This window comes from Gekko japonicus, unplaced genomic scaffold (genome assembly GCF_001447785.1).
Source record: "Gekko japonicus isolate JY-2015 unplaced genomic scaffold, Gekko_japonicus_V1.1 scaffold355, whole genome shotgun sequence".
Taxonomy (NCBI): domain Eukaryota; kingdom Metazoa; phylum Chordata; class Lepidosauria; order Squamata; family Gekkonidae; genus Gekko; species Gekko japonicus.
In genome coordinates, this window is record NW_015167066.1 from 809,255 (window position 1) to 832,867 (window position 23,613).

Here is a 23,613-nt window from a genome sequence, read left to right on the forward strand (position 1 = left end):
TTTGTCACTTCCTTGGGAAGAAGCAATAACATTACTGTCTGCTGTTATAAGACTGGGAAGTAGACTGCATCAATCAAAGCTATTAGGGTAGAAATGAGTCATATCCCCTACGTATGTCTATGTTTGTTAAATCTTTCTCTCTTTCTGGGGATCGCTTGAGATCTGAAACTTATGAAAGATGATAGTATTAGACAAAAGTTGCTTAGTTTTTGTTCCACTTTTGGAACCAAAATAATCATCAATCAATTTTCAAAGATCTTTATCCTAAATGTCTTGTGTGTGAAACCAGCAGTACCATGTACACATAGAAAATCACAAATACAATAAAACCATTACTACATCTTTTATGGGTATAGAAATGGTCTTGTTTCTTAACTCTCATAGTATAATTAACCCTTTAAGAGGTATCCTTTCATTTGTGTCATTCTCAAGACTGCTGTTTTGTTGGGCATCCTACTAAATTTGATACTAGTTTCATATTAGCATTTGAGGCAGGGTGACATTAACGTCTCTTCTATTCCCTTGTTCCTCTGGGTCTGTGCTATCACAAATATATACACACCCACTTTCTTGAAGCCTCTGTAACTCAGTTCAGGTGTAACATGAAACCATGGTCAATTAACTGTGGTTAGTTTGTGAAATTAAGATTTGGCAGAGATATAGTCATTTGAATCCTGGTTTGCCTGCAGAGACCCAGCTCCTGGCCCAGTATCCTGGCCTGCACTGTGGTGGTAGTGATGCCAAGGAACTAGCCAGTTATGTCTTTGTTCATATTTCAGACAAAAAGGAACTAGCCAGTTATGTCTTTGTTCATATTTCAGACAAAACTACAGTTAAGACTAACTGTAGTTAATAGAGCAACTTCAAACCATGGTTTCAGATCTTGATTTGACACACCCTAACTAACTATAATTAGTGGAGTGGCTGACGCTTGGACTATTAGATTAACTAGAACAAACCATGATGTTTGAACTGAGCCTGTAAAAGTAAAGAAGCTTCGAAACTCTACCTACAATACTACAGAACAGAAACATGTCACAATACCATGCCTTGTGTTTTACTCTGGTCTGCCAGCTAAGAACTCCTGCATTCCATTGTTAATTCTTTCAATGCTTTTTTCCCTCAGCAATATATTTCATGAGACAGCCAGGCTAATTTAGGCTTCCTCATGTCCCCATTCCTCCACTGCTCTGTTTGGTCCTTTCATTTCATTCAAGCACTCTGTTTTGATTAAGACAGAGTAACACATTAGAATTCTGAAATTTCGTTTTATCTTAGTTATACAATATGACAGAATGTCAAGGGAAATAATAACTGATAACATCGTAAGAGACATACACAAAATCCATCCATTTATTCAACTCCTTTACTTTGTTTCTGTTGTTGTTTTCTGTTGTAACCAACAACCTTCTTTTTGTGTACTGAAAGCAAGTAAGATCAGAAAGGGTATTATTATTATTATTACTAAGAAAATTTTTATGCTGCATCCCCAGGAATCTGCCCTAGATGACTTACAAAATAAAAACAATAAAAACAAAGCATTAAAAAATATAAAATCCTGCATTTTAAACCCAGCCCAGCATAAAAACCTAGACCATAAAAATACACGACTGACAACTTAAAATAACAATATTTAGTTTTAGTTAGATGAGTAGTTGTTTCCTGGCTGTTGAAATGTAATAGGATTATTCACCTACTTAGAATTTAAGAACATGTTCAAAGGATTTGGTAGATTAGGGCTAAAGATGAGGAAATATATCAACATACTGAATTAAGCATTAGAAGTAAAATAAGAAATGCCATGGTTGCAGTCTTGTAAATCTCACACAGAAGATACTCTACTCTGAAACATTTGTAGCAAGTACATACTTCAATAAGGAAATATTTGGGCTTTTATTGGAAACCAAATTAATATGAATCAAATTGTGTCTTTTTCCTTCACATTGAACTGTGGTAACTGCTGTGCTGTGGAAGATTGTTAGAGTTTGATAACGTTGATGGAAGGTGTTTCTTTTTCTGAGAATGTATTTACCACTTCCCTTTTTCATAGAATCATAGAATTGGAAGGGGCCATACAGACCATCTAGTCCAACCCCCCATGTTCCTGTGAACAAAGCAACATATTTGATATAAGCATTAGCATTTGAAGAAAACCTGAATAGGAGTCAGGGTATCTGGTAAAAACAATTCGATTCTGTAAAAGTGCATCATTTTACCACTGTACATGTGGGTTACTTTTACTTGTACCAGTGTCATGAGATTATTGGAGGTGATAGGCTGGTGGCTCTGTTGTGACGAAGTAAAGCTGTATGGATACAATCCTGGCTAATCATAGGACTGTTGAAAAATAGCTGATTATAATCAAATAAATAGTATTATATCACAGTTAATGACAAGTTTTGGTAATTTTGGGGAAAGTGTTGATGTCAGATTCTATTGCTTCCTCATTTTTTCTATTATTATAAAGGGCTGGTGGAATAGGACTTAATTTCATTGGTGCCAATATTGTTATACTGTTTGACCCAACATGGAATCCAGCTAATGATCTTCAAGCCATTGACAGGTACTATTTATTTATTTATTGCTTCGATTTCTATCCTGCCCTCCCTGCTAGTGGGCTCAGGGCGGGCTACAAAGTCACATAAAGATCATGACTGCAATAACAATAGATAGAAGTTTAACAATAAAATCAATATTAAAATCAACTGTGCAGCAAACCAGAGCGAGCTTACCTTGATAACAGGTCAGATGGAAGCTTTTCAGAGTGGCGCCACTGGATAATTCGCTAGATTAAGAAATCAGCGCTGTCAGCAAGGGAGGCCAAAATGGGTTTGGACTTCTGATTTCTCAACCGAAAGCCTGGTGGAATAGCTCAATTTTACAGGCCCTGCGGAATTGTAACAGATCCCGTAGGGCTCTGATCCCAAGTGGGAGCTTGTTCTACCAGGCAGGGGCCAGGGCTGAAAAAGTCCTGGTCCTGGCTGAGGCTAATTGGATGTCCTTCAGGCTGGGGACAGCTAAAAGATGTTGATCGCTGGAACGTAGGGCTCTGCAGGGCACATATGGGGAGAGGCAGTCCTGGAGATATGTGGGTCCCTGGCTTCATAGGGCTTTGAAGGTTAGCGCCAAAACCTTAAACTGGACCCAGTACTCTATTGGCAGCCAGTGCAGTTGGCGGAGCATAGGCTGAATGCACACCTGCACAGATGTCACTCTCAACACCCATGCTGCTGTGTTCTTGCTATCTGCAGTTTCCAGGTCAAGTACAAGGGTAGTCCTGGGTAGAGCAAGTTACAATAATCCAGTCTGGTAGTGACCATTGCATGGGTCACTGTAGCCAAGTCCTGAGAAGTGAGATAGGGAACCAGTTGCTTGACCAGCCGGAGGTGATAAAAGGTTGATCAAGCAATGGTGGCAACCTGGACCTCCATGGAAAGGGAGGCATCCAGGACCACCCCTAAGCTTTTCACGCTCAGTGATGGCACCATTGTTAAAAATTGTGAGGCTTTAGTTTTTGCTTGGTGGTTCTTCATTTTGACCCTGGAAATTTTGTTTTTGCAGAGCTTACAGGATTGGTCAGTCTAGGGATGTGAAAGTGTTTAGACTGATCTCTTTGGGAACAGTGGAGGAGATAATGTACTTGCGACAGGTTTACAAACAGGTAAAGAATTCACACTGCTTTGATTCAAATATCTTGCTTTTGGATCAAATTACTATACCTTTTTCATTCCCAACCTTTTGTTTTCCTGTCCCCTTGGAGTAGGGTTTTGGGTGGTTTTTTTAAAAAAAACCTTATGCTGCTCTGTAAAGCCCCATATATAATGGAAGTGCTATAATAAATAAATGCATTCCTGATAGACATCAGAATTTTCTTACTGGCCTATTAAAACATAGGTATGTGTCCCAGTCGTAAGTGCACAGAAGAGACCTAGAGTTTTTCTGCATTCTTTTCCATTCCTGCAGTCTCTTCAAATTGCTGGAAAATCCAACAAAAATCTAGTGGCACCATAAAAACTAGTAGCATTTATTTCAATATGAACTCTTGTGGGTCATAGCCCATTTCATCAGATAGATGCATGGTGGAAAATCATACTAAGGATTTTTATGGGGTAGGTGAAGGGGGAGAATCTCATAATAGCCCTTCTTAGTTCCAAATGGCTGTTGCTTTCTAGAGCTCTCCGTATTTCTGTAGAATTCTCTTTCCTTATGTGCAGTGTTCTCTTGCTGCTGCCCTGATGTCTCATACCCCTTTCCTGGGAAAAGGCTGGTGTTCCTTAGCTTCTACCTTCTGCAAGACTGGAACCATTGTGAAGAGGAGTTCTTAGGCATTGTTAGCTATATTAAATAACTGCTACCATTCTTGCTATGGGTTACAAAAGTATTGCAAATAGTATAGCTGTTTTAGGTCGTTAGTTCATGGAATGAAGTTATTGGATCCAGGAATGTTGACATGTTGTTGCAGGAGCATGCTTGTGAAATCTTTTGTTTTCTCTGTTTTAGCAATTGCATTGTGTAGTCGTGGGAAGTGAAAATGCAAAGCGATATTTTGAGGCAGTGCAAGGATCAAAAGACCATCAAGGAGAACTTTTTGGTATAAATAACCTTTTCAGGCTTCAGGACCATGGATCATGTCTTACAAAAGAAATTCTGGAGGTATAAGTTTACCTTTGACCTCTTGAATATTATCTTTGTGTGTGTGTAGTGTTGCTATATGTTACCACATATGAGAACCAGTCTTCCCTCTAAGCTGAGTTAGTGTGAGCCTCTGGCTCACAGATATTTGTCTTAGCTCAGGAAGGATGGCTCCAGAGCAAACTAATTTATGCAGTAGCCAAATCGCTCACTCACAACTTTAATGCCAGTAGCTCACAAAGTAGAATTCTTGCTCACAAGACTCCACAGCTTAGAGGGCGCATTGATGAGAACCTCTTCAACTACAGTGAGATATGGGACAGCAGCTGATTGCCTGTGGTGGCAGTGTTGCCTCAATTTTCTGCAATCCGTCACACCCCCAGTAGCAGTGACCAAGCAGTTTGGGTTTTGATGTGTTTGCAAAAGGTCAAGTTAGGCTAAATATAAAAATAATAATGCTGGATAAGTGCTGCAGTTACAGATGGGACGTGCGTCTAGTAATGGTGCTGGTACCACACTTATCTGAGGAAATGTGTAATCCTTTCCCCTCCCTTTTCCTGGAGCGATTATTTCAACAACACAAGAATAAATTGATTTTCTTTTCTTTAAAAGAATTTATAAAGAAAGCTTGGGGGGCAAGTAAAGTACCAATGTAGTAACTATTTAGAGCGAAAGGGAGCCAAAGCTCTGCTTTAGAAGGGGGACAGTATCACACACTCAGGGTTGGCAGAGTAATTCTGTTGGACAGAGAGAGATGGATATATTTTACTTGTAATGGAAACCCATTTTTGGAAACCCAAGAATATCAGACTATTGAAATAGTGTTACCTGGTCTTGGGATTTTTCCTTCTGTGCCCTCACTAGTCGTTAACATGCTGTTTCCCTGAGGTAATCTAACCTGCCGATCACAGGATACCTAAACCAGCCCTGCCTCTCTGTAGGTGCTTTAGCCCTATCTACCTAGCTGTATCAAAGTCTGAGCCATATCTATCTGACTGTATTGATATATGAGGAATTTGTTCCACTTTTGTCTATTTTTCCACGCACTTTCCCCCTCCCTTCTCTCTTTGACAAATCCACAGCCTTCTGTTGGCTGGAAATGAATTGGCTGTGACACATGGTGGTTGGAGCTAGAAGCTGTCTGTCACACACTACCACATGTAGCTGTTGTTGTTTGTTTTTAGCACTTAATTACTGTTTGTGTATTCTGGGTTCCCAAGCTTGTTCACCCTGTGGGCAGGCACTTCTGGAATTTTAGGAAAGAATTGTAGATACCCTCACAAAATGTTATAATATGTTCAAATATTCCAAGCCAAGCATTCTCCTTTGATGGAACCAGCTGCTTCCAAATGGGTGCTTCCTGCAGATGCAAAAATGATGCCTGGATGCATCTGAAGTACCTCTTGCTCCAAGTAGGAAGAGGAAAATCAGGGGCAGCTGTTTGCTTCATGGAAGAGATTCTATTTAGTTTACATTTTCAAAAAGAGAGGAGGGAGAAGTTACCAAAGATATAAGGGAGCCTTTGTCTTTGTATGACTTTTATGTACTTAAGCTCAGTGTTTTACTAGCCAGTCAGCTGAGAAGGAGTGACCTGAAGCTACCTGTTCCATTTGAGACCTTTTGGATTTTTAAACAGAGACTCAAGAAGCAAGAATTGGCCCACACTATGCCATTCAGAAGCACCATGTTGGGGATTGCTGGTCCAGACCAATAAATTTATGTGATGTAGATGTGAATCATAAGTAAACTGCTTTGCTGTTTTATAGAGGGAGGGCCAAGTGGAAGCTGGTGTCATGACAGCAACTATGTGGCTAAAAGAGGAACCCCAGCAGCACAAGCAAATGGTATATTTTCAAGTTGTCTTTTAAAATTTTGCATATTATGAAGCATTGCAGATTAAAGTTTATGTAAGTGTGTTTACAAACTTTACTAACAAGAGAAAAACAAGAGAAGAAAGGATATGGAATGAACAGAATGGTGTTGGCAGAAGGATAAACTGATTTTAGGATTTGCCATTGTAGCAGTCGCCTATTAGCTTTCTTCTATAACATCTCTCCATTAACCCTAAATAAACATTTCTATTGGACATTTCTTTTGGAAGCAATTACTGTATCCAAGCCAAACTTTCTTCTGTTATGGAGGTATTTCAGAATGGGTACTCCCTGCAGACCTAGAAGTAATGCTTCCTGCATCTTTCAAAGCACCTCCTGCTTGAATGAGGTGGATTCGATCTCTCTCTCTCTCTCTCTCTCTCTCTCTCTCTCTCTCTCTCTCTCTCTCGTGCTCAGGGTGAGTGACAACGTTTAAAATCAACATAACAACTAAATAACTTGGATTAAAATCAGCAATCCCAACAGTAACAGTATTCATTACTCACTAGATCACACAGTAAAGGGCAGTTCAGGAGATGGTCCAAGGTGGGAAGCCATCACTCATCCTTGGCTATGTGCCTGGTGGAACAGCTCTGTCTTACAGGCCCTGCAAAATTGTCATTGGATAGAGTGTTCCACCAGGTTAGGGCCAGGACCAAAAAGGCCACAGCCCTTGGTTTGGATAGCTGGATGGCCTTTGGGCTGGGGATTGTCAGCAAGTTGTTATCAGCTGAACTTTGAGGACATACTAGGAGAGGCGGTCCCTCAGATATGTTGGTCCTAGTTCGTTTAGGGCTTTGAAGGTCAGTACCATAACCTTGAACCTGATCTGTAATTCAACTGGGAGCCAGTGTAGCTGGTGAAGCACAGGTTGAATATCTGCTGTTATTGGTGTAATTATGAGAAGTGCTTTGGAGAAGAGGTGTTTTGGGAAAGAAGCAAGTGGGTGCCTGGGAAAACGTTGGTACCATGGTACCCATGGGTACCAAATTGTGGCTCACTGTTGTAAAGCCTCTGCTTGACCACAGGAGAACAATTTAGATTTAGGTTTTATTGCTCTTCTTTCCTAATACTCATGTGTTCTGAAGCATTCCTGTGAGCGCAGTACAAAGTTCCTTGATTGGCAAGGGATAACGTATAGATTGTAGGTGCTTAGGTAGAATTAGCACATTAAAATATAGCTGAAATGATATCAAATGGTAATTGGAGAGACAGTAACAAAGTCTTTAATAGTGTACATTAAATTAATATTTCAACAATTTTTAGAAAAAGATTAAGCGAATATTTTAGAGCAGAAGTTGTTCTACATATAATTTTTAATGAAATTAATATATTGGGGAAATAGGCACATGTATAATTTTTGTTTGTTTTAAAAAATCTTTTATAAAACATTCTTTCTAAAAGGAACTCTACAGCTCACTTACTAATTATAAATACCTTTGTATCAGATGAAATGAAAGATTTCAAGTCCAATAAGTATTAAATAGAAATGACTTTTTAAGGTAATTCTTATATGTTTCCTTGCAGATAATTTGCTAGATATTTACTAGAACTAAGCCTCATTGAACTCAGTGGGAAATGCTAACTAATCAGTCTACAAGTGAAGGGTTTTTTGAGGGGGGATAGTGTAGCTTCAAAAGTAATTAAGCATGAGTCCTGGAAAACTGCTTGAAAATAACACATTGGAGGCTATTGTGATAAAACACAAGTTCCTTGTTGACAGTCAAACAACAGATAGCTATTTCATGGTTCCTATTTTTAATTAAATGCTGTTCCATATGGCCCCACTTTTCATGTCTGCTTATCATATTTAATTTTATTAAAGTTACGATTTGGCATTTTAACACTGAAAATTGGAATTGCTGTTTCAAAGACATGATTTAAATGGCTAGCTTGTTTCATATTGTCCTGTTTTATATGTCTTTAGTCTGCTGAACATGGTTGTGAAGATGAAGACACTGTTAGTCCCAAGGTGCAACTGGAAAAGGAGGAACTGGATTATAGCAGCAACTTCAGTGATGAAGAGGAGCCCATGGGAAATTCTAAAGCAAAAGCCAATCAAAGCAGACCTTGCAGTGCAAAAAAGGCCAGAATTTCACAGGGACAGTTTACTTTATTACAGTGTGGGTTTTCTAAACTTTTGGAAAAGGGAATGAAAGGAAATGAGGATGGCAGTAGCATTGGTGCCTCAGAAGATGAAAATGATGATCATAAGTCAGTGAGGCAAAGAACCAAAAGAGGCTCCAAAAATTATGATCTGAAACCACAGGACCACTGCAATATTTCTGGACATGAGAAAATGTCCGCATCCCCAAACAGAAGTGCAAAACAAGAGATGTTTACTGAAACAGGAGATCACATTTATCAAGTTAGACCAGATTCTGAGGGGGGAAAGGGCATTGGTAGTAAATACAAAGACAAAAATTTTTCAAATCATGTTGGGATAGTTATGGAGACTGAAGACAGTAGTTCAACTGAAAGTGAAGATGTTATCTTTTCTTCCCAGGCTCCTTGTAATGAGCAAACTGCATTAAGCTATGAAGGTGTAAAGACAGATACAGAAAAAAGTCCACTGCTTACAACTTGGCAAAAACGTTTCACTTCTGAAAAGAATCATAGAAAACTGTCCCTTTTCAGTAAAATAAAATCATTAAAAAACATCCAAAAGAAGACATCTGTGAAAGAAACAAGTGACATTAGTGATGAGTCTGAAGATATTGAAATGTCACTACTGCCCATATCAGGAATGCAGAAAACTACCAGCACTGTGAAACACAAGCACTTCCATGCGAAGGAGCTTGATAACTCTTCCAGAACTGTTTTTCAGGGAAACAATGCAAGCATGGGAGGAAATAATGCTGACTCTCAAAATATTGAGGAATTTTCATCATCAGAAGACAATGTAGCAATTAGGAAGGTTGATGTTAATAATCAAAGGGTAAAAAGTAATAGGTGTAGCCTTCACTTCGAATCCAGATTAGCAAGATATGGTAACCATACCTCTGTTACACTGCGAAAACGAACTAATTCCAATCTATCTCAGACCTCTTTCAGCAAGCAAACATTTACAAGACAAGGAGAAAAACGGGGATCGTTGGATAGCCTTCTTGGTAATTACAAATACAGTACCAGAGAATAGTAGTCAAATACTACTATTGTTGGTCTTTTTTACTCTTGACATAGAACACATTTAATTCAAAGGTGCCCTTAAACAAGCAGAAGGAAGTTCTCTTCCTAAATGGGGTGGAATGGTCTGCCATTTCCAACTATTTCACTTTGAGCTGCACTCTGGCTGTAGAAGACAGAGGTGGGAAGGATCTCTTTTGTGAGTGGAGCTCCACAGTCTGCTGTCTGGATCATGAAGCCAAATTTTGGCATTTCAGATTCTCTGAGGTCCTTCGTTTATTGCCTGAGGACAGATTCAAACATGCATGTTCATCACTTAAAAGTTCCATGTGTGAAACAAAGACAGTGCTTTCATAGCATCTGACATCATCATATTGCTTTCCAGTGGAAGTAGTTTCCATGGTAATCTGTAAATTAGTTACTACAACAGCCTAAAGATCAGGTGGTTGGTGGTACATAAATCTGCATGTTGTCAATGAATAAGTCATCAAGTGATGTGCATGTACAGGTGAATCTGATCTTTGGTCTTCCAAAGAAATTTCTTTGTCTTTGCAGTTTAAAAGTTGGAACCACTTATGCCAGTGGTTCTTAAAAATATCCTAATATATTTTCCTTTCAGAGAGTGAGGAGAAGAATGTGGGTAGTTATTTTTCTGGCATGCATTCTCACTTTAGTTCTACCAACAGGCAGGCGAAAAGGAAATAGAGGGAGCTGAACCATTTGAGTACAAAATGCTCTTTAAGATCCACAGGAGGATAATACATTAAGGCAGAAATCCTCAGAAAATGGGGGAGTATCCCGTTTGACCTCCAACACTCTGCATGTAACAATGCATGAGAAGGGCCGTATCTTCTACTTCACCTTCTGTGTTCTCACCTAGGACCAATAGAGGAAGAAGCTCACAGTCTCCCAATAATTGTTTGTATCTTATTTCAGTACCTTAAATGTCTCCTAGAGAAATAGTATATTTGTGTCAGAAAATAAGATCTGTCATAATGTCTGACATAAAGAGAAGATGTTTCTTCTGCACTATGTATGCAGATTGGGCACATGCTTTGAGGAGCCTGACCAGTGAAGCTGCCTTATACTGAGTCAGATGCATTTGTCTGTCTGCTCTGATGATCAGCGGCTCTCCAGAGTTCCAGGGTCTTTCATCTCACCTACCACCTGATCTTTTTAGATGGAGACACTAGGGACTGAACCTGGTCCTTTTATGTGGAAAGCAGATGGTCTGCCTCTGTACAACAGCCATTCCCTCTAGCACTGTGGTTCTGTTACTGTGTTCCAGGTTGACTGTACTGATTCCTCAGTGTACAATAAAATGATTGTAGCTAGTAGGAGGACAGTAAAGTGTGGAATAACCAAGAACGTTTTGAAAGTGATTCTAAGAATGCTAATTAACCAGGCACTTTCTGTATTGTGTACACTTACAGCCATGCAGATTTAGAAAGGATTTCTTTGTAGACAAAAACTTGGTGGTGTTCACAAAGAAGGGAGTATTAGGCATTGTAGTCCTGGAATTCCCATTATTTTGTCAAATAATTTTGAAGAGCCATTTTTAAAACAAAAACAAACAGTGTGTCAGACAAAGACCTGACTGTCTATATCAACTATTTAAGCTTTCTTTGAAATCGTCATTAGAGCTTTACACTCTCATTCTATATGTGGAAATTTTGAGAGAGCTTTACTGCCTGCCTGTACTACACTCTAAGCTAAATTTTATTCCAGTTGAATCTTTCCCCCTTTTTATTGGTCTTGCTAATTTCACTGTTGCTGTTCATTTGTCCATTTAGATTCAGGCAGCAGAAACCAGTTCCAGTCCAGCTGTGACCTGTACTGGGGTGGTATGGAGGCTATAACTTTAAAATTTCAGTTTTATACACTGATGGGGTCTGAACTGGTGGTGACTGACCAAGAAAAAGATCTTGGGGTTGTAGTTAATAGCTCGCTCAAAACATTGACTCAGTGATTCCCCACTCCTCCACTTGCCAGTTTGGTGTAGTGGTTAAGTGTGCAGACTCTAATCTGGGAGAACCGGGTTTGATTCCCCACTCCTCCACTTGCGCCTGGCTGGATGGCCTTGGGCAAGCCATAGTTCTGGTAAAGAGCTGTTCTTGAAAAAGAGCAGTTTCTGTCAAGAGCTCTCTCAGCCCCACCTACCTCACAGGGTGTCTGTTGTGGGGAGGGGAAGGGAAAGGAGTTTGTAAGCCGCTCTGAGACACCTTTGTGTAGTGAAGGGCGGGGTATAAATCCAATCTCTTCTTCTTCTTGCAGCTGCTGGACGACCTTTGGCAAGCCATAGTTCTGATAAAGAGCTGTCCTTGAAAGAGCAGTTCTTGAAAGAGCTCTCTCAGCCCCACCTACCTCACAGGGTGTCTGTTGTGGGGAGGGGAAGGGAAAGGAGTTTGTAAGCCGCTCTGAGACACCTTTGTGTAGTGGAGGGCGGGGTATAAATCCAATCTCTTCTTCCTCCTCCTCTTCTTCATCATCATAAAAGGGGGGGAGATGGAAGCCCTGGGCAAAGAGAAATGTTTTGGGCTGGCCTGGCACCTAGCTCTGAGACTTCAAGTGAAGGACGGGGTATAAATCCAATCTCTTCTTCTTCACCTGTTTGTTGAGATTCTGGGGAGCAGTCAGCAAGCAGGAGTTGTTGTCAGCAAGTCCTGCTTGCATGGGCTCCCCTGTGGCATCTGACTGGCTACTGTTAGAAATAGGATGCTGGACTAGATGTACCAGTGGTCTGACCTAGCATGGCTACTCTTAAGTTGAAATGGGCCTTACAATTAATAATACCAGCATTTTGAAACAAAGTTTTATTTTTATAGCTTGAGAAACAGCATTTTAAGCATGCAATATATTATCCATTCCTGCTTCAATACAGTGTTGATTTTGTATGAGACTCTAACTTTTATTGCATATTTTTCAATATGTATATGAAACATCTAAACTCTGTCCTTTTCAATCACTAGGTGATGTTGCTGAAGTCTCATATGTTCATTCAAACCAAAATGTGGTTGGTTCAAGCAAGGCTGAAAATCAGATGAGTCGTTGGGCAGTACGAGATGTGTTCGAACTGCAGCAGTTTTCTCAACTCCCTGCAAATGTAGCAGTGTACAGTCCCAAGGTAAAGAGAAGGGTTTGAAAAAAATGTGTTTTTTTTTTAATAACCTCAGTATTTTACTCTCCTTTCCACTTTGGCTATTGTGAATAGCACTTGGAACAGGTGCTTCAAGGAGACGGCTAAAAAAGCTAGTGTTGCTATTTCTGTACCAAGAGAACTAAGAAATGGACAGACATTACCTTTTGAAGAAGAAAGTTATTTATTATGAAAATGAAAATAAAATCTTAAAAAAGAAAAAGAAAGTTATTTTCACTAGCAAATGTGGTTTTGTTTTACACAAGCCAGAGATGACTGTGTGCACTGATATATATTGGCTATTTTAAAAGCAGGCATATTAAAATATGCATAAGTTTCTACGTCATGACAGGTTTTTTTGTTAGATAATACATAGAAGCAGGGCTATTTTTGGGTGGGAACGCCCTGGAACAGCGTTCTGGCTGGCTTCTAAGCCCGCCCCGCCCCTCTCATCCCCGCCCCTCCCTCTTCCTCCCTCCGATGACCCTCGTGGGCAGGTGCTGGAGTGAGGGAGCAGGAGACCTCCCCCCCCCGTCCGCCAGCGCCGCTTCTCCATGCTGGTGGACGCTGCGCCCTAGCGAGGAGTCTACGGAGGGGGCGTGCTTGGTGGAGGCAGGGGGCTCCTTGAGGCTGGGAAAAAGCACCGCACCATGCGCTCTCACCCACCGGCTGGCTGGGGTCCGAGCGCCCTCAGTCCATCCCGTAGCTCGCGTGGGGGAAGTGGCATCACCTGGGCTTCCTCCTGGGAGCTACTCACTCCCGCAGCAACAAGCTGTCGCAGAGTTGAAAGAGCCATGGATTCAGCCTTTCAGGCACCCGCCCGCCCACTCCGCAGAGCCGCTCCAACTTTCCGCCGGTGAACAGGTGCTCCGGCAACTTGGGCAGCCGCTCTGCAGCCAGCCAGTTGAGCCCCGGCCATTTCCAGGGGCACCTAGAAGCAGCTTGGCAAAGGCAGCAGCTGTCAAAGGGAGGCACTTTTCTTACCCTCACTTTTTTTTTAAGCATGTCACCCGCCTGACTCACTTTCTTCCACGGTCCTCCCTGTGTACCTGGTGCTGGGGAAACAAGGAAGCAGGTGTAGGTAAGCTCTTGAGAGGACCCCCCCCCTCCACCCTTTCTTCTCCTTCCTAATTGTGATTGGTTCCTATAGAATGGCAGCTTGGCAAGGATTGGCCCAGGACTGGGACAAGGAGCAGCACGGTATAATTCAGTCGGCAAGGAGAGATGCAGGCAGTGGGGTACAGCTTTTTGGTCTCCGCCAGTTTAGTTTGGATGCTGGCCATGCAGTGCAACTTGGCTCTCTTTTTTTCCCCGGGCTGATTTCCGTGTAACTCTGTCATGGGTTCTTTCCACCTCTGCCAGTCTTGCTGCCCATGTGACTATTCTGTTGGCAGAAAGAAGGAGTAGTAGAATTTATTACGGTCGTTAGACCAGCCAGATATATATATTTATAATAGTAATTTTTAGAAACATACAGAGTACAAAATATACAAAATAAGAGATTTAAATTTAAAACCTATTTAAAATATAGCTTCCGTAACCTCTGTATCAATGCACAAAATCTAGCTACTTGATAAGTGATCTTAGAGTTCTTATCAGATAAAAGACAGTCAAGCTTGGCTTTGTTTGTGCAACCAGGAATCTTATCCAGCAATGGAGTAATAATCTCCAAACGAGCCTCTTTATAATATGGGTAACTAAAGAACATATGCTCGATGGACTTGACCTCCCTTAATGGGCAAGTACATAATCTTTCAAGGTAGGGGATTTTCTTATACCTGCCTTCAAGCACTGCAGAGGGGAGTGCAGAACTCCTCGCCAAGGTGAACTCCCTTCTAAAACTGTTTATTTTCAAAGAACAGAAAGAAGGAGAGAGTGCCAGGCAGAGCAGCTCTCCAAGGCTATATAAATAGCCTGGCTTATTTTGCTATTTGTAAACGACAGATCTTTCTGTTGTTCAGTGTTTTAGTCTGATCCTTCTCACTTAACCTTGTGCTTTGGACTCTACCTGTTTGAAAACCGGCCAGGGTGGGGATTGCACATGGTTGTTATCTGGTGCTCTTTCACTGTATTCATTCCCCACAAATGGCAACTGTGTCTTCAGAGTTAGTGCGGCACACATGCTTAATCAACAACAACCCTGTGAAGTAGGATGGGTTAAGAGGTAGTGATCATAATAAAGCCATCCAGTGGGTTTCATAAGGGCTTTGAAACCATCTCGACTTGTTCTAAGACCACCACAGAACTTGATTTTTATTTATTAGAACATTTATACTGTGCCTTTCCTTGTGGTTCAAGATGGTTATATTAAAACACTATAAAGTATTTATAAATTTGATAAATTAGTTGTGATGTAATAAATGCTAATATTCCAAACAACTCCATTTATTTGACATGGTTTCCCATGTCCGTACTTAATTAAGGAGAAACGTGGCTGAAATTATTCATATTGTGGTAGATCATAGGCATGGGAGAATTGATGCACTGTGGCATAAACTTTGTGGACTAGAGCATCTGGAGAAATGGGCTATAGCTTATGGGAGCTTACGCCAAAATCAAAATTAATGCTCTTAAGTTATCAGGTGTACCTACTCAGCAGAGTTGAGGATTCTTATTTCAAGAAGCTTATTGAGAACAAAGTTTTGGCTATAATGATTTCAGAAAGCTACCAGTAGGTGTGAGGGAGGACACTTTTGCTTCAACACATCATTGCCAAAAAATACCTGATCTGCTTACTTATTTTGGTGGATGGCAGTGAAAGAAATGGAGTTTTAAAAAAGACTGAACCAGTGAATCTGTTCTATTCCCTACCTAAGTAAGACGGCAGCCCCGTCCCACACTATGTGGCCTTAGTTAGGGAAGCAACATTAGAAACCGCTATGTAAACCGCCCAGAGACCCTTCGGTGTCAGGGCGGTATATAAGTCGAATATATAAATAAATAAATAAATAAGCTTACAGATTTTACCCTAATACAATGTAAGACTAGTATTTTGCACTGCTGTAGCTACTTCCAAATTGTTAGTGAGCAAAACCTGGATATCTTATATGAACAGCATATCCATTTTCCAGCATCCTGATTTTACAACTGTTGTCACATCTGTTAAGCTTATCTTATAATTACTGAGGTTATGCCTACCTTACGTAAAAATCGCTGTGTTTAAGGAATGGCAGTGCCCTGCAGTTGCTTGACCTTCATTGCCACTTTAGGATTGCCAAATCACAATGCTACAATGAAGGTATAAACCAGGGCTTTTTTTCTGGGGGAACACACCACAGTGGAGTTCTGGAACATTTGACGAAATTCTTTTTAAAATGTTTAAAAGTTCATGAGTTTTCAGTATACAAATTGAAAACTTCATTTCTCTCTTGAGAGTTCCGGCACCTCTTAAAAAAACACACAAAAGCCCTGTAAACTCTCTTAAAAAAAAAAAAAAGCCCTGTAAACTACCTATCTTCTTCTTAAAAGCAATAGCGTCCCCTCAGGACCTAGACATGGATTTCTGCCAACTATCATGTCCTATCCTTTCCTCAGATCTCTACATTTCAGACTCTCTGTCCCTTTAGCACCCTAACTTTGGGGACCTTTGACAAGTTAGTTTTTAATATCTTTGTTAGTATTGAACTGCTGTGGTTTTCTTGAACTTGTTTTATTGTTTTAAAATGCTCTGTACGACACCCTGAGCCTGCCGTTGTGGGAAGGGCACGATACCAGTCAAATAAATAAATAAATAATACCTTATGTCTCTTCTACAACAAAAGCAGTACATGTCTCTGCAACAATTAATGTGCAAGTAGAAGAACCCGTGTAGGGGGTTCTTGTTTATTATCTCCCAAGTCTTGAGCCGTCAACTAAAAACATGTGTGCACATGGAGATTTAGCCTTAGTCCTTATGCACACAGCAGCAGCAGTGTTTCCCTATGGAAGCCCCGGTGTTGCTGCAGCTGCCAGTGAAGTTTAACTTCCACATGGCAGGCTGTCCCAGTCATGGTGGCCATTCCCCTCGCATGCTATGGGGTGTGTGTGTGGATTTTTACATTTTTTTAAAAAACTGTTGATAGACACGAAATGCCAATTGGTAAAACCCTAGTGGCCTATGCAGAGGGCGGCTGCTGTGGGGATGAGGTAGGGAAAATGGCTGCTGTGTGGGTGGGAAATTCATACTTCCCCAGCCATGTAGCTGTGGTCTTTCCCAAAATATTGGAATGAATTAGGTTTGGGAAAGACTGCAGAAAGTCAAAGAAAACCCAGTTTATGTATGTATGCAAGTACCACAATGCTGTGGGAAGTGGGAGAAACCCCTTCCCAACAGCATTTAAACCAGGGGCAAATCATCTGTATGGAAAGTGCACATGGAGATTTAGCCTTAGTCCTTATGCACACAGCAGCAGCAGTGTTTCCCTATGGAAGCCCCGGTGTTGCTGCAGCTGCCAGTGAAGTTTAACTTTCCCAGTCATGGTGGCCATTCCCCTCGCATGCTACGGGGTGTGTGTGTGGATTTTTACATTTTTTTAAAAAACTGTTGATAGACACGAAATGCCAATTGATAAAACCCTAGTGGCCTATGCAGAGGGCGGCTGCTGTGGGGATGAGGTAGGGAAAATGGCTGCTGTGTGGGTGGGAAATTCATACTTCCCCAGCCATGTAGCTGTGGTCTTTCCCAAAATATTGGAATGAATTAGGTTTGGGAAAGACTGCAGAAAGTCAAAGAAAACCCAGTTTATGTATGCAAGTACCACGATGCTGTGGGAGGTGGGAGAAACCCCTTCCCAACAGCATCTAAACCAGGGGCAAATCATCTGTATGGAAATAGCTTTTGGTAGTAGAAATTGGCTTCCATGAAACATACTGTTAAGTGAGTTTGAGTAAGACCATAGCCTTATATTCTGTTCCTAACTTACTCAGAAGTAAGTTCATTTAAATGGGATGAATTTCCAAACAAGTATGCATTGTATTATATCTAGTTTGGCTCTTTTTCAGTTGTTAATGCACCATCTAAAATTATTTTACCCTTTTGAAAATACAAAGATCACTTTGTTTTTTCTGTTGCTCTCAGCCTTTCAAATAGAGCTGTGGAAGGAATTGATTAACACTGTCCTTTTATATTTTTAAAGAGGGATACAATCAGTTTTTAACAATTTTATTACTGTTTATAATTTGAAAGCTCTCAAGAAAGCATGATATATTTTCCTTAAAATTACTTTTAGAAAATAGTAAAAACCTACAATCAAAGCAGAAAATACAGACAGATTTACCAGTTATGCTGATAACCCACAACTAAGGCAAGCTCAGAAGATGCAGTTTATAACAGGGAAGCAAAGCATTGCCTTTTATTCCCCATTCCTGTCAGTCATAACTTTGTCTTCCCTCATTGACTATAACAAAGGAAAGAAAGGTGGAGTGGGCCTGTTTCCATTATATAATACAGGCAGAAAACATTCTGCAGATTTTGCCTCCCGTTTCCAGATCAGAAGACCTAGAGACTAGCTTTCTTTAAAAAAAATGAATCAGTGCCTGCTAATGGACCATAATTGTACCAAACACCTTGCCCAGATTCCAGATAACCGAGAAAAACCAATAAATAACAACTGTGCACTGACCAACCCACCCAACAGCAATAGAAAAGAGACTTCAATGCAATAAGTAATGCATGTAATCCCTCATAGGACAGTACACAAATACATAATATCCCAAAGGGAAAGAAAAAAGTCCAGAATAACAATCTCTCATAACAATCAAGTCTGGAATAGATGTCCACAATGAAGTCAGATGTCCACCACTTTTCAACACTTTTCCTAGGTATAAATTAGTGTTTCGGACTTCAGGTCCTTCCTCAGGAGCTACAAGCGCCAGTGAAGTTTAACTTCCACATGGCAGGCTGTCCCAGTCATGGTGGCCATTCCCCTCGCATGCTACGGGGTGTGTGTGTGGATTTTTACATTTTTTTAAAAAACTGTTGATAGACACGAAATGCCAATTGATAAAACCCTAGTGGCCTATGCAGAGGGCGGCTGCTGTGGGGATGAGGTAGGGAAAATGGCTGCTGTGTGGGTGGGAAATTCATACTTCCCCAGCCATGTAGCTGTGGTCTTTCCCAAAATATTGGAATGAATTAGGTTTGGGAAAGACTGCAGAAAGTCAAAGAAAACCCAGTTTATGTATGTATGCAAGTACCACAATGCTGTGGGAAGTGGGAGAAACCCCTTCCCAACAGCATTTAAACCAGGGGCAAATCATCTGTATGGAAATAGCTTTTGGTAGTAGAAATTGGCTTCCATGAAACATACTGTTAAGTGAGTTTGAGTAAGACCATAGCCTTATATTCTGTTCCTAACGTACTCAGAAGTAAGTTCATTTAAATGGGATGAATTTCCAAACAAGTATGCATTGTATTATATCTAGTTTGGCTCTTTTTCAGTTGTTAATGCACCATCTAAAATTATTTTACCCTTTTGAAAATACAAAGATCACTTTGTTTTTTCTGTTGCTCTCAGCCTTTCAAATAGAGCTGTGGAAGGAATTGATTAACAATTGATATGATATTGGGAGTCTTAAATTAACCTGCTAGGTCAGATATAGGGGTTTGAACAGCTACATGTCCTTCAAGCAGGTATACACCTAGCCTCCCCGTCACATATCTGCGATGCTCCACTTCCTGAGGCAATGCTCCTCTGCAAAGCTCCTGGGACTACCAGGCCCAGGTCTGGCAATTCTAATGTTTACCCTGCTGACCAAAAGGTACAGTATAGGGTTAGGAGCAGGATTCTGAGGATGGAGGTGTCCATCCAGGCTGTATGAAGGGCATGGGCTATGCCTGACATTGTGTAGGCACAGGATATTTACTTGAAGAGAGCTCTAAACAGGAAATGAAACCACAGTGTTGGTGGAGAAAAGTTGCTTGTAGCTTCATTTACTGCCTTCACTGCTTACTTTGACAAAACCATTAATCTTCCCGCATCTTTATTTTTCTTTATTGCTCACTTTATAGTACAAGGCATATTGAACCTTGTTTAACTCATAAGAACTTTTAAAAATGGTCCTAACTTTCTGTTTTCCTGTGTTCCTCTTTCTGATGTCTCTTAACTTTGTAATAAGTACAAAGAACATAAAATATATTATGTGGAAAAGCAAATAATTGCTGCTCTTCTGACTAGGGATGGGCATGAATCTAAAAAAGGCAGTTCAGTTTGGGTTTGGGGTGGCCCACGAACCAAAAGTCAAGCCAAGCAGGCCCCAGCTGAACCGGTCCAGTAAGTTTGGTTCCCCTTTCTCCTGGCCGCAGCTTGCTGTCACTTTGAAGGAGGGGAGCAAAACTGAAGGGTTATATGGCTTGTAGCCATTTAAAGCTAACAGCTGAGTGGTCTGTCCTTTTATATTTTTAAAGAGGGATACAATCAGTTTTTAACAATTTTATTACTGTTTATAATTTGAAAGCTCTCAAGAAAGCATGATATATTTTCCTTAAAATTACTTTTAGAAAATAGTAAAAACCTACAATCAAAGCAGAAAATACAGACAGATTTACCAGTTATGCTGATAACCCACAACTAAGGCAAGCTCAGAAGATGCAGTTTATAACAGGGAAGCAAAGCATTGCCTTTTATTCCCCATTCCTGTCAGTCATAACTTTGTCTTCCCTCATTGACTATAACAAAGGAAAGAAAGGTGGAGTGGGCCTGTTTCCATTATATAATACAGGCAGAAAACATTCTGCAGATTTTGCCTCCCGTTTCCAGATCAGAAGACCTAGAGACTAGCTTTCTTTAAAAAAAATGAATCAGTGCCTGCTAATGGACCATAATTGTACCAAACACCTTGCCCAGATTCCAGATAACCGAGAAAAACCAATAAATAACAACTGTGCACTGACCAACCCACCCAACAGCAATAGAAAAGAGACTTCAATGCAATAAGTAATGCATGTAATCCCTCATAGGACAGTACACAAATACATAATATCCCAAAGGGAAAGAAAAAAGTCCAGAATAACAATCTCTCATAACAATCAAGTCTGGAATAGATGTCCACAATGAAGTCAGATGTCCACCACTTTTCAACACTTTTCCTAGGTATAAATTAGTGTTTCGGACTTCAGGTCCTTCCTCAGGAGCTACAAGCTATAAAAATAGAATATATCATACTAATAAAATACAATACAAACATATAAACCACATAATATTTCACAACCTTTTCATATCCATTTTTAATCTATTTTTTATCAACATTGAACACTTATTTATACAGTCTCATGCAATCTTACCCAATACTGTAAGTCTCTAAGCAGATTCTTAACAGGTAAACAATCATTCAGGTTTTCTGTAAAAGATAATGACTCCTAAGAATGAATAATATAATTTACTCCACAGAAAATATAAACCACTGCATAATCTACTTACATATGGGCCAGGTCTCCTAAATTTAAGAAAGCACCTACAAGGGTTGCTACTATGTAAGTTGGACCAAACATGCCTCAGAGTAGCTAACCTACAGTTACATTTTATAAAAATACATTGAGCACAGCTGGTGCTATCCTATTGACTCTTAAAGGTGTAACCACCCTATTTACCTATGTATTACAAGTTGCCATCTCCAGGCAGCCAATTTCTGGAGATTTCTGGAGATGTCCACCGAATAAATCTGTATTATAATATAATCACACTATCAAGTTGATATGATATTGGGAGTCTTAAATTAACCTGCTAGGTCAAATATAGGGGTTTGAACAGCTACATGTCCTTCAAGCAGGTATACACCTAGCCTCCCCGTCACATATCTGCGATGCTCCACTTCCTGAGGCAATGCTCCTCTGCAAAGCTCCTGGGACTACCAGGCCCAGGTCTGGCAATTCTAATGTTTACCCTGCTGACCAAAAGGTACAGTATAGGGTTAGGAACAGGATTCTGAGGATGGAGGTGTCCATCCAGGCTGTATGAAGGGCATGGGCTATGCCTGACATTGTGTAGGCACAGGATATTTACTTGAAGAGAGCTCTAAACAGGAAATGAAACCACAGTGTTGGTGGAGAAAAGTTGCTTGTAGCTTCATTTACTGCCTTCACTGCTTACTTTGACAAAACCATTAATCTTCCCGCATCTTTATTTTTCTTTATTGCTCACTTTATAGTACAAGGCATATTGAACCTTGTTTAACTCATAAGAACTTTTAAAAATGGTCCTAACTTTCTGTTTTCCTGTGTTCCTCTTTCTGATGTCTCTTAACTTTGTAATAAGTACAAAGAACATAAAATATATTATGTGGAAAAGCAAATAATTGCTGCTCTTCTGACTAGGGATGGGCATGAATCTAAAAAAGGCAGTTCAGTTTGGGTTTGGGGTGGCCCACGAACCAAAAGTCAAGCCAAGCAGGCCCCAGCTGAACCGGTCCAGTAAGTTTGGTTCCCCTTTCTCCTGGCCGCAGCTTGCTGTCACTTTGAAGAGGGGGAGCAAAACTGAAGGGTTATATGGCTTGTAGCCATTTAAAGCTAACAGCTGAGTGGTAGACCCCCACAGCCACTCAGCTGTCAGGTTTAAATGATTGGCCCTGAAGAAAAAGTCTGGTAAATGTTCAGAGAATACACTTTTCCCAAACAATGGCTCCAGAGCTCCAAACCAGCCCAAGTTCGGCCTGAATTTTGGCTCGTGAGCCCATCTCTACTTCTGACTTTATCTTTCTTCAGCAGGTTACTTATACATTCTTAGTTACCAGAATACACAGAAAGTTAAGCATGTTCAGCTCCCACTGAAACTGGTGAAACTCAATCACTTCTATTTCCCTATATTTACTTCTACTCTTCTTTTTTTTTTAAAGTTGATGTATGTAAGCACATAGAAGAAAATGTAAGCACACAATGCACAAGATGCATTATGTAAATTTGCCTATCTTCTTAAATATTGTGGACCATAGTGCCTGGTAAATATTGACATAACATATAAATATCCCAGACTAGCTTTAAGCAATAAATGTTTATAAAGGGATGTTAACCATTATTCCACCACTAGGAATAAGGCCCGTTGTGGAAATAAATACAACGAGATCTAGAAAGAGGCTCTGGGAGAGTGCTCTGGCTTTGGGCAAACAGTGTCAATTTGCTGTGGTGACCTCAGCAGGGTATAATGTCAGAGTCCACTGTTTTCTCCAGAGGAACTGATCTCTGCTACCTGAAGAGCAGTTGTAATTGTGAGTAATCTGTAGCCCTCACCTGGAGATTGGCAGCAATTGTTACCCAGGACAAAATGGCTGGTTTGGAGGGTGGAGTCTATGGCATTCTACCTGTCTGAGGTCCCACCCCTCTGCAAACCCCACCCTCTCCAGGCTCCACCCCTCAAATCCCCAGGAATTTGTCAGCATGTAGTTGGCAACCCCATCTCCTTCCCAGCTAGCCACCAACCTACCATTATCTGCCCCTTTGACTTCAGCTGACTTCTGCCCTCCCTTCTGCAGAGCAGTTGTAATACTGAGTGCTCTCCAGCCCTCACCTGGAGATTGGCAACAATGGTTCCCTATGTGGGACTGACTGGTTTGGAGGGTGGAGTCTATGGCAGTGTACCTGTCTGAGGTCCCACCCCTCCTCAAACCTCACCCTCTTCAGGCTCCATCCCTCAAGTCTCCAGGAATTTCCCATCTGGAGTTGGCAACCCTATCAGGACTGGCCCCAATGTGTTTTCTCCCAAAGGCCAAAGTAGGTGACAGGACCAAGCTTAGTTGCCTACCAACAGGCACTGAGGGGAATGTAGGGTTGCCAGCTCTAAGGAGGGAAATACCTGGAGGTTTGGGGGGTGGATTCTGTAGAGGGCCGGGCGACGGAGGCATCGGCCTTCTGTCGCCCGCCTTGCCCCCCCAATCTCGGCC

At 40.8% G+C, this 23,613-nt stretch overlaps 1 protein-coding gene and 1 long non-coding RNA gene across 2 annotated transcripts in view; both read left to right on the forward strand.

Moving 5' to 3' along the window:
- Nucleotides 1-4,659, forward strand: part of ERCC6L2 (excision repair cross-complementation group 6 like 2) — a 54,664-nt gene extending 50,005 nt beyond the window's left edge. The window contains exons 13-15 of the mRNA XM_015412671.1: nt 2,468-2,563; nt 3,562-3,661; nt 4,501-4,659. Coding sequence (XP_015268157.1) covers nt 2,468-2,563; nt 3,562-3,661; nt 4,501-4,659 — 355 coding nt within the window. The remainder of the gene's footprint in view (nt 1-2,467; nt 2,564-3,561; nt 3,662-4,500) is intronic.
- Nucleotides 4,660-8,972: 4,313 nt separating this feature from the next.
- The window catches only part of LOC107111665, a 31,654-nt gene continuing 17,013 nt past the window's right edge, over nt 8,973-23,613 (forward strand). The window contains exons 1-2 of the long non-coding RNA XR_001482568.1: nt 8,973-9,613; nt 12,599-12,753. This is a non-coding gene — a long non-coding RNA (uncharacterized LOC107111665). The remainder of the gene's footprint in view (nt 9,614-12,598; nt 12,754-23,613) is intronic.